The sequence below is a fragment of the Mirounga leonina genome, unplaced genomic scaffold (assembly GCF_011800145.1).
Source record: "Mirounga leonina isolate KUSES-001 unplaced genomic scaffold, KU_Mleo_1.0 Mir_165, whole genome shotgun sequence".
Taxonomy (NCBI): Eukaryota; Metazoa; Chordata; class Mammalia; order Carnivora; family Phocidae; genus Mirounga; species Mirounga leonina.
The window spans coordinates 78058469-78073957 of NW_023270415.1; the positions used below are offsets into that span (position 1 = coordinate 78058469).

The 15489-nt window shown below is 53.3% G+C and overlaps 1 protein-coding gene across 1 annotated transcript in view; it reads right to left on the reverse strand.

Annotated features, from left to right (window-relative positions):
• The window catches only part of COL22A1 (collagen type XXII alpha 1 chain), a 226482-nt gene that overhangs the window by 16968 nt on the left and 194025 nt on the right, over positions 1 to 15489 (reverse strand). The window contains exons 51-54 of the mRNA XM_035012273.1: positions 11450 to 11503; positions 7087 to 7131; positions 6275 to 6328; positions 4511 to 4564 (exon numbers count right to left, since the gene is read on the reverse strand). Coding sequence (XP_034868164.1) covers positions 4511 to 4564; positions 6275 to 6328; positions 7087 to 7131; positions 11450 to 11503 — 207 coding nt within the window. The remainder of the gene's footprint in view (positions 1 to 4510; positions 4565 to 6274; positions 6329 to 7086; positions 7132 to 11449; positions 11504 to 15489) is intronic.

The following is a 15489-nucleotide window of genomic DNA, read 5'->3' on the forward strand; positions in this document are numbered from 1 at the left end:
TCCATCCATCCATCCATCCATCCATCCATCCATCCATCCATCCATCCTTCATCCTTCAACTCAGATCCTGTCTTAAGGAGCAACACAAAAGTGCTCATATTACTGCAATGCTATTCTCAGTTTAGGATGCTTGTCCCTGTGCTGATTTCATTTTACTCCTCCACTAGGGGCACCGTTATCCTGAAGAGATGAGGATGATGACACAGACAAGAAAAGTGGCCGTGCAGAATCCTGCAGCTACTAAATTGAAGGTCCACTCAATCCAGACTCCAGGACTGACCCAGATGAGTTAGCATTCTCTAACTCTGGCATTTTGATAAATGTATTTCACCAGTAAGATCCTTGGTAGTGTAGAACTCAGAAAGTTTAAGAATTCTCCTAGCTATACCTTTGAGGATCAGACAAATTCCTATTAAGCCTGAAGTTCAAAGCTTGGCTTCAGCAGACTGGGTTGGTCACTGCCTCTGCCCACCACTCTCCTCCCTCTTGGGAGCTCCCCCGACCAGATGGCTGTGTCTTCACCTGGCTCTTCCCTGCTGGGAGCAGCCCAAAGATCCGTGCATCTCCCCTCTCTGTCTAGGGCCAACATCTAGCACGGTGCCAGACACACAGAAGAAACTCTGCTGGAGAAGGAACCAAGAACATTACAGGAAACCACTCTCCATTGATCCTGTAACCAGAAAGTGCTAACGTCTTATAATCTGTGAAGCACACAGTCACCAATGAGTCAGCTTCATGGAGCCATGTTACAGTAAAAAGCAGCTCACGCTGCCTGAGGACTCCCTCTACGCCGGCTTCACATGCTTGAACTCCCTGCACACGACAGATTCAAACACTGCCATTTTATAAATGGGGAAACCAAGTCACAGAATGTCTACACCACCTGCCTGAGACAGAAGGGAAGGGGCTGAGACTGGAACCCAGGAAGCATGGAGCCCAGCCAGTGTTACCCCAGTGGTCATGATTAAATAGGGCTCACATCGTATGCCTGAGCAGCGTACGTGTGATCGTGGATGATTCACGCGGCGCATCTCCCATAATCCTGCCAGGAAGCGTGAAGAGTGGCTGTCTTTATCCCTGTATCACAGATGAGGAGGCTGAGGCACAGAGAAAGCACAGCATCCACACGGGAGTATTGCAGCTGGAGAAGCCCGTGGCTCTGTGGCTTCCCCCACTCACCCCTCCAGGGAATATGGCGTGGTGGCTCCTCCCGGCACCTCCCTCCGCCCACCCACCAACCCATCTGTGTCCTTCTAAAAATATGTGCTTTGGCTCATCCCTATGGTAATTATCTCTCTCCTCCTGCTCCCTCCGGATTGCAGGGAGGCTAAGGGCCAAGACACATTAGCATGTGGTGCCAACACAGGGGGAGGACACAGGAGGGGCAGATCGGGGCGGACACCTGTCACCTGTCAGGGCGCAGGAGGCCGGCTGGGGCTGGGACCTGGCTCCCTCCTGGGCTGCAGGCCACTCCTCATCCCCCACTTGTCCTGAATGGAAGCCACAGTCCCCTCTTCACCTGCTCTGCACTCCAAACTCCTGTCCCGGACCCCCTCCTACCAGTTCCCATCTTCCCGAGAAGGGAACGTTAGCTGCAGACTTGAATCAGGCTGCCTGGTTGTGAGTCCAAACCCTGGCTCTGCCACTTACCTGCTGTGTGATCTAGGGCAAGTTACCTGACCTCTCTGTGCCTCCATTTCTCATCTGGGAGCAGGGACAGTAGTACCACCAGCCTCACAGGGCTCGGGGAGAACTCCATGAGTGAATTAGGCAAATGCTCGTGTGGTCCCTAGCACTGGGACTGCTAGAATTTCCTATACTCAGTGTCTGGTTCAAGGTGGTGTGGAAGGTTGCTAGGAAACTTCCCTTCACTGGGGAAGGCCAATCAATTCCAAGTGAGTGAGAGAGGTCGTCAGTGATAACCTGATGCATTCAAGGAAGTATCTGGCAAACTCTAGCAGTTTACTGTTGGTTACCAAGTCCTTATGATGGTCCCTCAGAATTGATGGGGGCAAGTTAGAAAAACACAAAACTGCCTCTGGGGACCTCGGGTTTTCCCTGCCTCCTGCGTGTGGCATGTGAGGCCCTGGGCCTCCTCCCCCACACACCCACCCCGGAGCCCTCGCTCATCCCCACACGCGGCTTTCCCTTCCCTCTTCCATGCCCCTGGACACACTGGCATTCATCAGGGATTTACGGAGCATTACTTTGTGCCAGGAGACACTGGAGGGGGGCAGAGCCAAGCCCCCTCCTTCTTCCAGGAGCAGAGCCCGGCATGGAGCCCAGGGTGACCACTGACCACCTACCAGGCCCTTTCTGAGGGCTGGACACCATTCCATCATTTCACCAATTTAATTGCTGGATCTTGCAACTTCCCCTCACTTTCCAGATAAGCAATAGGCCCAGGGGAGGTGAAGGAACTCACCCCATTCACAGAACAAGTAAGATGCAGCTTAACTGCAGAGCTTGGAGAAAGAAGCTTGATGATGGGCCAGAAAGGGCCCCAGGGCCTGCCACCTCATGCCTGTGGGCTCAAGAGCTGGGTTTCTCCAACTTTCTGTCCTTACACTCCTGCCTAGTCTCCTCATCCTGTATGGAAGTTTAAGACCACAGGTTTACTGGGTATCTGTTTCCGGTCTGCATGCATATCTGTGTGTGATATATAAAGAGGAAGGGGTTTCGGAATCCCAAGAACCAATGTTTGCCCCCTGGGGGTGACAGCACCCCCACTGGGAATGCATGCCCCAGAGGGCCTGGGCTTTGGCGCTGGCCCCCAGGGACTGTCATTGGTAAAGAGCCCAAACTGGGGGTAGTCTCCTGGTCCCTGCATATCGGGATGGTGCTGAAGCCCCCAGGATCTGCAGGTGGACCCCACCAATGGGAGAGTGAATGCAGAACACACCACTCAGCTCTGTAAGCCAGTGCGTGCTGTCGGATGAACAAATGCCACATTCTAGAAAGAGGAAATGGACACGGTCAGTGAGCTGCCGCGATAGAGTGGGAAATACGAAGCCAGGGCTGAGATGGAAACCCCAGAAAGCACGAATACTCTGCTCCTGAGCATGGATGTTCCCCTGGAGCCAAACCCCCAGCACACAATGTATCCATCACTACACACAGGGGACTCCTGCCTCACAGCTGAAAGGTGGCCCGCGTCCTGGTCTGAAGGCTGTCCTTCGTGCTCTTCCTCAGCCCCCTGGGACCCAGGCCCATGGGTGTGGAAGGCGTCTGGAAACCCTGCCCCCGCCACAGGCTGCTGAGTTAGGGTGGGGAGCGGGGTGTGAGCCGCTGTGGCCCCATCAAGGGAGAAAGTGGCTCCTTCTGGTGAACTCCAAAAAGATGCAGCATTCCGGTGCCTAAGACCCGCCCAGGTACCTCCTGTAGGGTCCTGAGGACAAAGAACATGGCCATGGTAGGTGCAGGGCACTGAATTTGGTGTCAGAAAATCTTGGGTTCAAATCCCACCTACAGCTCTTACCAGCCACTTACCCTAGACCCAGGAAGCCCATGCATATCTAGGTTACATGTTATCCACTCACTGGTTTACTCCATACCTGTTCCAAATATACATACAAACACATACACCATACAAAACAAGCCAGCCACCAAGATCTTGCACAGCTGTGTAACAAACACGTATTTTATCGATAGGCTTATGGTTGTGTTGGAAGTAGTTTAAAATATACACAAAATGCGATTAACAGTGACTCCCTCTGGAGTGCAGGGGGCTGGGGTGCAAAGGGAATCTTCTTTTCATTTTAATTCTGCACCATTCCTTTTATCATTAGCATGGATCACAATTGTGCTATCTCAACATAGGACCTTATTTGGCAATGAAGTCACTGAGGATATAATTAGCTTAATGAGGTCATTCTGGAGCAGGGTGGGCCCCAATCCAACACCACTCATCTTCTTATACAAGGGGGACATTTGGACATAGAGGCGCGCTCACGGGGAAGATACCAAGTCAAGAGGAAGGCAGAGATCAGGGTCGTGTTTGCACAAGCTGAGGAACATCAGAGATTTCCGGGAAACCACCAAAAGCGAAGTGAGAGGCATGGAAGTGAGATTCTTTCTCACGGCCCTCAGAAGCAACGAACGCTGCCCACATCTTGATCTTGGGCTTCTGGCTTCCAGAATGGTGAGACAGTAAATTTCTTAGACATTTAGCCTCCAGAATTGTGAGGCAATACATCTGTCATTGAAGCAACTAAATTTGTGGTTCTTTGCTACGACAGGCCCAGCAAACTGATACGCAGATCACGCAGCAGATATGAGAACGACCTAAAGGGAAGTCGTCCAGGGCCCCTGCCATGCCAGGTGGCCCCTTTCACATGTCTGCATTGTGGGGAGGTGGTCCTAGAAAACAGCCTGGGGTGTGGGTAGGAGGCACTAGTGGGGCTTGGGGCCGTGGCTCTTTTCCACCTGCTAAGACATACTGCCATTGTAAACAACACCAGGGTTGATGCACCAACCAAATGTCACTGTGGTGACATGCTGAAACACTCACCGGGGGCCCCCTCAGTCCTTGGGGACCCTGTGGCCCTGTGGGTCCAGAATCACCCTGGAACAGAGAGACATCACATTATCAGAGTGGCTTCCTGCAAAGGACAGAGACAAAGTTGCCAATGTGGACCAAACTTCTTCTAGTTCCCCACGAGAACTGTCTAGCTGTCCAAATGCTTCATCACTAATCTCTGGAGGTTCCAGGTACGGACAGACTCATCTCCCGTAGATGAGTAAATGCACGCACACGGTTTATTTATTTTCTGGCTTCGACATTTTGCACCTGACCCCACAGTGATTTCCGGTAGTGCCATCTTGAACTAAGGGAAGCGACCAGAGAAGAGAAGCCGTCTTACAGTTCTGTCCTGACTCACTGGACAGTGACCTGACCCACACTTGCTGCGCAGTCACTGGAGTAAGAAAAACACTACCCATGCAGCCGGCCCCTGGCAGGGTATAAAGTGCTGGTGACTCGGTACCACCTCATCTTCCGAGCAGCCTCACGGCATGGGGGTAAGTCTCTCCCACGTTATGAATGAAAACACTGAAGCGTGGCTGTGGTCCTTACCGACTAGACTCAACCACTCCAGGAAATGAAGCTGTACAATGAAGAGAGTTACACCTATAGCTGAGAAGGAGGGGACGAAGCGTTTGGCCCCTGATCTGGCATCCCGGCTCCCGTCCCAGCTGCTGCCTGACCTGCGGGGGGAGCTGAACTCCGCCACACCCCTGCCTGGGGAGCTCCTTCCACACACTCTGCTGTAAGTTGAATTGAGGGGGGATGGATTTTCAAGCTGCTCTTTGGCCTTGAGAGGCCGGGGTGTCTTTGGGGTCAGGGTGGGGAGAGGCCCCGCCCAGGTCAACGCAGCTGCTCTGTTTTTAGCTGCACACAGGGTATGACCGGTTTTATCAAGCTGACTCTGCTACTGAGAGGAGAGACATGGGAGCTGGGTGGCATTTCCTCTAAGACCCCTCCCAGCTCTACCATCTCATGGTGGCGGATCAGCTGAGAAGACCATGCGCATTAAGAGACACAGGTGGCATGCCCTTCATCGGGGTTTAAAGGCAGGTCCTGAAGGAGGTAATGGGGTCCCAGGACCCTGTGCCCAGGCTCCTGACCAAACACCCACTCCCAGGAGGTCAAGTGCTGTCCACACATGTTGACCTGGCCCTGTAGGATGTCACGTATGATGTCCTCCCACCTCTGACAGCCTGAGCGACCACCAGTAAGTCCCTGGACCTCTCCGGCTCTCGGGTTTTCTGTCTGTACGACTAGAGTAAAAGACATCTTGCCTGATCCCTACAGCAAGCCAGTGAGAGCAGGTGAGAGGTCTGAAGTGCCACACGGCTCATGGTAGTGGTGGCCGTGATGGATTCCTGAGGCTGCAGAGCAGTGCAGCTGGAGAAATAACCTGGGAGAGACTCTGCAATTCAAGCCCACGTGAGGCCGGACCCAACAGGCCTCCACGGATACCAACAGCTGGATCACCATGAAGTCAGCAAAGCCTCCTTAGCTACCGTGTGCCGCAGATACTGGCCTGTGAGGCCGGACACCCAGACCCCAGGGCCCCCTCAGGACTCCAGGGAGGATCCGAGGGGCTGGCAGGAGAGACAGCACTGACCAGTGCTGAGAATCCACCTCTGCAGGCATCAACCCCCCTCCCCAGGTAGTTTCTCCCGATCCCTAAGTGATGCACACTTTCCACTTTCTCTCCACCCCACCCCCCCCCGCAGGCCCAGCCAGGCCCCACAGGACACCCACACTTACATCTTTTCCGGGTGACCCTTCCCGGCCAGGGGGCCCCACGGCACCAGGCTCTCCCTAAAAGGGGGAAGCAGAAACAAAACACCTGCTGTGAGGGAAGAGAACGCAGAATGCCACCTGCCAGGTCTCTGCACACCTGGCCGGGGAAAGACCCAGGAGCACGGCCCACCAGAAAGAGCCCCATGGAGTCCTGGATGGAGCCGGGGTCTGCAGGGCCCCCACAGCCATCTTCCAGAGCCTGGACCCTACTGTGCCTCTCTGACCTGCAGGCACACCACCAGCCAAGGGTCATGCAAACGGGCTTGGAACTCTACCTCCTCACCCGCTGACCCATGAGACATCTCAGCTTTCCCATCACTAAGCAGAGTGCGGCCGGGTGTTGGGTGGGACCGGCCACAGCCCCAGGAACAAGGAAGGCACCCGAGACCCCACTAACCAGTGGTCCTCCAAGGTTCCTTCTGTTTGGGGCATCTGAAGGTCAGGGAAGAAGCTAAAGGGTAAGAGTGTGGGCTTCGGGGTCTCTCCACCCGGGACGCACCGAAGCTCTCCCCACATTAGCTCAGGGCCTGTTGCACAGCCAAAAGGGGCGCCCTGACTCCAGGCTGATTGGGTCAGACAGGTCGCACCTCAATGTCTGGCCCCCAAAGGAACGTTTAGAAAAACCAGACCACGACCGGGGATGATGCTTCCCATGATGCCCACTGTCTTCTCTCAGGGGACCAGGTGCTTGCTGGCCTGCCCGGCCAGGACCCCCAGTCTAGAAGCACCAACTCAGTTCCGCCTGGGCTGACCTCCACGGCTAGACGCCCACTTACCCGGGGACCGGGTGCGCCAGAGTCGCCGGTGCGTCCTTTGAAGCCCTAGAAGAAAGAGACGTTATTCCACCCGAGAGCAGGCTGGTAAGTTGAGAAGTGGTGTGGGGGTCCAGCCGAGTCCTGCCCCCGCTCACCGTGGCTCCCTGGACACCTCCCATTCTGGACCCCAGGCTAGGCCAGGCCCTCGATGCTGGAGGACAGGATGATCAGGGGCACCACGGGCGGAGCTACAGGGCTAATCCCACAAATGCTCCAGAGTCGAGGGGTCACCCTACGTGTCTCCCGAGCTTCATCTTCCCCATCTCACACCACCTGGCTTGCAACCCCTCGGCCTGGGCCCTGGGGCAGGTGCTTCCCTTGTAGACAACAACACTGCCTTCACCCCAGAGGTGGGTCTCGGGTGCCTTCCTTGTTCCTGGGGCTGTGGCCGGTCCCACCCAACACCCTCGTCCTGGGCCACGGTGCTGGGCCTCCCTGCACATAACAGCAACCTGGAGATCTATTACTCGAGCACCAAGCCCTGGGAGCTGAGCAGAAGCTGTTAGCAGAGCTGACACAATCATTTCTAACAGCCAGACCAAGCTGATTGTGTACTAATCCCCATTTCACACATGAGAAAGCTGAGTCTCTGAGGGAGAAATTACCGCTCAGAGTCCCAGAGCCAAAAAGTAATCTGATTCCGATCCAGCAGCTCTGCCCCCACCCTTTCTCCACTGTTCTCCTTGCTCGGTCTGGGGTTCGACTCCTGGCAGGTGGGAATGGCCTCTCTCCAGCCCTGGTCTCAGAATGCTTTCCCCACCTGCTGAGACCCAGGGCATTCATGGGCTCCACCTGAGGGGCGCCTGCCCACCTGGCCACCTCACTGCGCCACATCCCAGACCCAGTGTCCTCTGTGGACTGCACACTCCACGCCTCCCTTCCTGCTCCACGTGTGTCCTCTCTTCCTGGCAGACCCCTTGCTCGTTGGGACATTGCTCCTGGCTGGAGGCCTCCTCCCTACCAGCCTCCTGTCCCCAACTCCATCTCCCTCACTGCTCACATGGTCACTCTCAAAGGCCCTCCTTGTACCTTTGTCATTAGGCATCCTTGCCAGAGCACCGCTCTGAGCTCCACCGCCGAGTGCCCTAGCCAGCTGGTCCCCAGCCAGTGGCGGGCACAGAGCAGGGACCTGGGTGGGCAGATGCCTGTGCACATAGCTGAGGCGGGGTCTGGAGTGAACCTCCCTTGTCCAGCACCCTCCCACAGATACAGACGGCCAATGCACCCCAGGGAAGTGGCTAGGAGAGACTGGGCTGAGGGCCTGTCCTGGCTCCTTGCCCGCAGTGGGAAGGGGAGGGAGCAGGGCAGTAGCAGGGGAGGAGGAGAAGGAGGAAAACCCCTGCGTGAAGCCCCTACCACATCCTGTGCTGCAGGCTTGTGCTCTCATTGCCCTGTAACAGGGTCCCGGGAGATGCACCTTATTTCTCCCGTTTTCTGTAAGAAGCAGGAGGCTCAGGCCTCTCTAGCACATTTAGAAGCAGTAGAGTCGTGATTCAAGCCCAGGTCTGTCTCTCTGCAAAGCACACCCTCCTCAAGGTCACCCCTCAACTCAATGAGGCAGCAGTTTGTGGCCAAACTGGACCCTCCAGGGCCAAGCCCAAATACTTCCTGGCTGACCTTGCCAGGCTCTTCTCTGACCTTATGCCCTGATTTAAGGTCCTGATTCCAAAAAGCAAATGAAGACTCTGCTGAGAAGAAGACCACACCAGGGCCTGGCCATCCGAAAAGAGAGACAACCTAGCGGCCTCTCTCATGTGGGGATTCTTACCCTGGAGAGGTGTTATCTAGCCTGCCTCGCTGGACGTGGGGAATAAGAAAGTATGACCTCTCCTGCCTCTGGGAGGGGGGCTCTGGGGATGCTTCACAAGTAGCAGGCGGTGTGGTGACAGGTGCATGCTCTCAGAGGTCAAGAGATGCAGGGGACAAAGGAGGTCAGGAGCCCCGCCAGACGTTTCACACCCCTGCAAAGCCCCCAGCTAAGTGGCTGCATTTCACCTCCCCACTCTGAGCCTCGGGGGCCTCAGCTGTAACGCAGGAGGTGTCCCCTGTCTGATGGGCTACAGTAAGGATGAGATGAGACACTGCCACCCAATTCAGGCCTGTCACAGTAGCCAGGAAGTGTCAGTAGCAGGCGGAGGAGGAGGTAAAGGGAGTCAGCTCGGATTTGATCCCAGATTCAACCGCTGTACCTTGAAGTCAGCTTTCCCCTTAGGGTTCTAACATCATCTATAAACTGAGAAGAATAAAGTACCTGCCAGGCATCGCTTTGCAGAATTAATCTATGGAAAAGGCTGACTTTGGAGTCAGGTATGGAAGAGAGCCATGGCTCCCTACTTTGTAGCTGTGGATCTTGGGTGCTTTACTTCTCTTCACTGGGACTCAGTTTCCACATCTGTAAATGAGGATAGACCCTACTTCTGCAGAGTTGCCATCAGCATCGAATAAGAGATAAACCGTGCTCACTGCTGTTCAAAACAGGCCACTTTTCTTTCCCTGGAGAGGGGCAGGGCCTGCCTGGGTCCCAGCACCATCCTCAAAGACACTAGAATCCCCAATCCAGCCAGCTCAGAACCAGGACCCTGGTGTGCTCTCCTCCCGTATGATCATGGACAGAAACACCAACTGAGGGAGCTTAACAGACTGTGCCAGGCACTTGACTGATAATTGTATCTTCCATCATCTCCTTTAATGCATACAACCACCCTACAGAAGGGGGAGACATTCCGATCCCCACTTCATAGAAGAAGAAACAGAGGTTCAGAACGGTCCCTTGATGAAAGTAAGTGACCAAGTAAAAGCTGAACCCACATTTATCTATCTCAAAGACTGTGTGGTTCTTCCAAGCTTGGCTCTCTGACCTACACCTTGCCAGCCAGAGGACCTGGGTCTTCTTTCACCTGTTTGGGTCTCTAGCTTCTGCCCCTGCACTGAGGTAGGATTCCTTGCAAGTCTCAACTGAGAAATGGGTCTTGCCTCAACGTGGGTCCCAGCAAATGGATCCCTTTGGCTAAAAGGAAGACCCTCTCCTCCAATAAGCCAGGAACCACCTTAAAAAAACCAGCCACTAATTCTGTGTTTTAATTCTGACACAGGAGGTAGTATTCCCCACTCTTAGATTTGCTCTCCTAGTACAATCAGGTGAAAGGCAAGGAGATTTAGGAAAAAGGAAATTGATTTTTGTGTTTCAGTTCCTTCTTACTGAATGCTAGCCAGGTGAGTTATTGATTTTCACAGAAAAATACATTAAGGAAATAGAAGTGGCATTTTGATCTCCTACTTCTTGCCAGATAAGTGGGTTTTAGGATTGTCATTAAAAATAATATATTTTTGGGGCGCCTGGGTGGCTCAGTCGTTAAGCGTCTGCCTTCGGCTCAGGTCATGATCCCAGGGTCCTGGGATCAAGCTCCGCATCGGGCTCCCCGCTCGGCGGGAAGCCTGCTTCTCCCTCTCCCACTCCCCCTGCTTGTGTTCCCTCTCTCGCTGTATCTCTCTCTGTCAAATAAATAAAATCTTTAAAAAAAAAAAAATAAAATAAAATAAAATAATAAAAATAATATATTTTTTCCTAAAACCAAATTTATGGGATTATGTAAGCAATTTTTAAATTATGAAGTAAAGCATTTAGCAAAAAAAAAAAAAAAAAACCCAACCCCAAAATATACAACTCATTTTTATAGAAAAATTATCTATGCATGTTTACATGTACATTAGCCTGGAAGCTGGAAATAGATGGATATATAAATATAAATGTCAGAATTCATACATAGAAAAGAGTCAGAATTCATACAGACTTCATACATACATTCCTAAGATCTAGAAAGAATACACGTAAATGTTAACAGAGCTTTACCTCTGTGTTGCAGAATTATGAGTAATTCTATTATATTCTCTATAACATTATTTTTCTTATTGTTTTTATATTTTTGCCATCATTGTCATTGGTATACAATGAGAATGGGTTACTTTTAAAATCGGGGGAAAAAAACCTTTAGCCACGGAAAGTGTTCAAAAATAAGATTTATTTTTAGGTCCTATCATCCAGAGAAAGCCCATTAAAATCATCCTAAATAGGTTAAGAACAAAGAAAACTTAGAATAACAAGATGGCAACAATGGTTGTAATTTTGAAAATGCATTTTATAGCCACGCTCGTGGAAGAACTGAATTTATTACTTCGTAGAAGCACCGATGTCTTGGAAGAGAGGTACTTCTGGAAATCCAGGGTAGGGCGGGCACAGCGTATGAGCCGTGAGGCTGACGGCTGCGTTCTACATGGACAACGTGCACGCACACACACACACACACACACGCTCACTGGCACTTACAGGTGGGCCTCGGGCTCCCTCCAGTCCTGGCAGACCAGGCTCTCCCATTTTGCCCTGAGAGTAGAGAAGAGAAGAGTTTGGGGCCATCGTCATGAGGATCTCCCTGCTTGGCGCCTGTCACACTTCCCCAGCCCGTTTCTGACCCCGCCGACCAGCTCCGCGGACGCTGTGCCCCACTGCAGTGCCCACGGATCACGCCAGCGTGCCCAGCTACACGCTCCTGGTTTCCTCGGACTGTGCTGCACAGACGTGGTCTCTGAACCCACTGTTCCCAGCGGCCCCTGATCGTCCTCAGAAGCATTCTGGTCTGGATGCAGAGTCAGGCAGACATCCTCGTTATGAATGACTCTGTACTCATTCACAAAAGCACCTCAAGGCAGCCATCAACTATCGCATGTGACAACAGGGGACGCTGAGGCTCCGAGAAGCTAGCGCTTCGCCGAGTTAATGAACAGCATGGCCAGACTGAGTCCCAGCTGGGTGCACCACCCCAAAGGATGTCTTTCTCGTCCAGCAGCTGCCGCGGACAGGGAAGCCTGTCATCTACCCCTCCTTTCCCTGGTCCAGCTTCTCCTAATGCCGAGAAGTTATGGGGACACTCGGGCTATTCAAAGTCCTCACCACCAGCGTCCCAGTGCTTCCGTGGCAGAACCAGCCACAAATAACCGCCAATGCGAGCCTGGCTGCTGAGCCCAGGCGATGTGGTCAGCGTGGGGGTGTGGAGGGGCAGGGAGATGGTGACAGGGCCTGTCAGACTGATGGAAGATGGGGTAGCACCTGGCCCCACCTTCACTGTGACAGGAGGGCAAATCCCACCCCCCAATTTCCACTCCTTTTCACAGCTTGTAAACCCCAAGGATCAGACGGAGCCCAAGAGCAGGGTAGGAGAGGGAAAGGGGCGTCCTTGGTGGAGGGGAAATCTCAGAAAAGAGGACACACAAAGCCCTAACTTCCAGGTTTGGTGTTTGGTCCAAGCACTGCTGTGTGATCTTCAGTGTCCCTTCTCTTCCCTGGATCTGTTCTCAGTTGCAAACTCAGCACAGTCGCCCTCATGGGACTCTGTGACTGAGGGTACATGGCCTAGCCTGGTTCCCATGCTTTCCGCAGTCAAGTGACATGGTCTTCGTTGGTCCAAGTCACCAGCAGGAAAATGGTAACGCACAGCAACTCTTGAGGGATTTCCACATTCCAGACACAAAATAAGTGCCTCACATGGTAAGTCGCTGGGTCCTTACTACAACCCAATGAGGGAGGCGCCATTGTTATCCACCGGGCAAAACACTGAGGCACAGAGAGGTTAAGTGATCTGCTCAAGGTCACACTGCTGGGGTTCTAATCCAGGTATTTTGGCTCTGGAGTCTCCGTACATCATCCTACACCACAATTATAGCTCAAATGCCTCCTAATAAAGATTACACAACACGCAACTCAAACAGCTGCCTATGCATCTACACATCTATCTATCCACATCCAGTCACCCATCCATCATTTATCCACCTATCTACTGCTGTCTGTCTGCCCATCCATGTCCCTAACACAGAGGAACTTGAAGGACTACGCCAACGTGAAGACGAACTACCTACTACCTGTAGTGAATGCCGCTTCCCAAGCAGGTCCCCTTGGCTCACCGAGGAGGGCACCTGTCAGCGCCGAACAGTTCCCGCCCAGGCTGAGGCCCATGCACAGATCGGCCTTCGGGGGTGCGTGACACCGAGGTGTGCAAGTTAATGTGCGAGTTGCTGCCTCCCGGAGCAATCCTCAATTTCAAAAGGGCTTCAGGTCTATGGATGGATGACTAGCCTGGCTGGGGTAGGAGCAGGACGGCAAGTGTGCTTCTCACCAATTCTCAGAGGGTCTGCAGTGACCGGGGCCCGGCTGCCCGCCTCACTCGCCTGACGTCCGTGGCTTTCCTTCTCTCCTTGTCTCATTTCCTCCTGCCCTCAGTGCTTCCTGAGGTCACTTCCCAAAGACCCCACTGCAACATAATCCTTGTCTCTAAAAGGGCTGCTTTCATGCGACCCGACACCGCTCATTCCTATGCCAACTTCCTAAGCAGCTCAGACAGAGAAGACATCACACTGGCCACAGCCTGAGATTCCAGAATGCATGCCTGGAGGACTCTGGCACGCCCCCGGGGGGGAGCTGCTGGGCCACCTCTTCCAGCAGGACCAGCCCTGCCTCCTCAGGGACTGATGTCCCCCCCCATGTACCCAGAACAGACCTGGTCTCATATTGCTCTATGCCTGAGGCCTACCTGGAGGAGGTGATCCATAAACAGACCAAATGAAGACCACGGGCCCCAGTCCTCCTGTACCATAAACGTCAGCTCTCAGAATAACACTCCCGCAGAAAAGCTGACTTCCTGTTCTGCAGTACTGACCTTTGGGGTCAGCCTCTGGGGCGTGAGTCCTGGCAGCTTCATTTATCCGCTGTGTGACCTCGGCCAGCCCACTTAACCTCTCTGTGCGTTTCCTCATCTGGGGCAATAATGACACCATGCCCCATGGGGATTTTCTGGGGATTACAGTGGAAAATGTAACAAAGCGTCAGTACCCCAGCCCTAGGTGGGCACCCGGTGGTGATACCTGTCCTCTCTCGCCTCCCACATTTTCACCCCACTAACTGCCACGTGCCCGCCACAGACCACCCTGCTTGGCAGGCGCTCTGGACTCTGCTCGCTGCCGGGAGCGCTTTCTTTTGCTCTCAGCAGTGTATTCTGGTTCCAGCATCTGGCAGAGCTGAAAAATGTTAAAGAAGGTGCTTCTGGCAAGTTGCGTAAGATGCGGAACGAGTCATAATGGTTTATGACCAAACAAATTAAACGGAACATAAACCTCGCTGTAGAAAATTTTATGTTATCCCAAGCCGCGGCTCTAATCTAAGGGCTCTGGAGCCCTGACCTCACCAGGAGTCACAGCCAGGGGGGTTGGTGAAGTCATCAACAGTAAGGCGAGCCTGATGCCTTCTGCCGGTTTCTCACCTCACTGGGTTCTCCAGCAACTCTAACGAGTTGCTACTATGACTCTCGTTCTATTGAAAAAGCATCTCGGAGACGCTTCCCGACTCACCCCAGGCCCCGGGGCCGGTCTGGAGTGGAGCCAGCATCTGGAGCCAGGGTCTTCTTCTGGCTGTGCTTGTCATTTTGGCATAAAATATTTTGGTTCATTTTAAATTACATGTTATCAGCAAGCAATGCATACCAATGGCTCCATAATAAAATCACTCACCACAGAGCATAGACTTGCCTTTGCGCCCCTGCGCCCCTTCTGCCCAGAATCACCCTACGGTGGATGGTGATGACCGTTACAGGTGCTTTTGGAGTCCCCCGGACTGCCATTATGTAAACACTAGAAAAATACACATAGGCCTGCTTTTATACTAAATAGGGCAGGCTAAGCACACCGCTCTGTACCTTTGCTTTTTTACTTAACAATCCATCTTGGAGGAGTTTCACGTCCGTGTCGGGAGGGCGTCCTCCTCCTTCCTCGGGGCTGCTTAGTATGCGACTGGGTGTGCCCCATCATTAACTACTCTCCTACTGGTGGGCATGTGGGGAGCCGGGTCTCGAAGCCCAGACACCACCTTCCAGCTTTCCCTCGAGGCTGAGGCTGTGGAAGGGATCTGGGGAGACCAAGGTGCCATCACCACGGGCCCTGACCCACAGGGGAGAACAGTGGCCAGCTGTGGCAGGACAACAATGAGGTCACAGATCTGGGTGTGCAGAAAGCCCTCAAACTTCCAACCAACAGCTACTGAGGCAGAGACTTGCTCACGTGCACTCCGTCTGCCTCACTGTGTGTCCTGGACAGGTAACGTTAAAGAAAAAGGAAAAACAAAACAAAAGAAAAACCCTACAGCTCTATACCAGAATTGAAGAAAGGGCCAACTCCCACCACCTGGAGCTGATGGGAGAAGCTCAGGGCTTCCGTGGGGATAACGGGCTTTCAGGCATCAGGTTTCTACTCCAGCGGGGCCTCACCTGCCCCAGCTCCCCTCCCAAGTCAACGGGATGGAGGCTGCACGGGGCAGTAAGAAAAAAA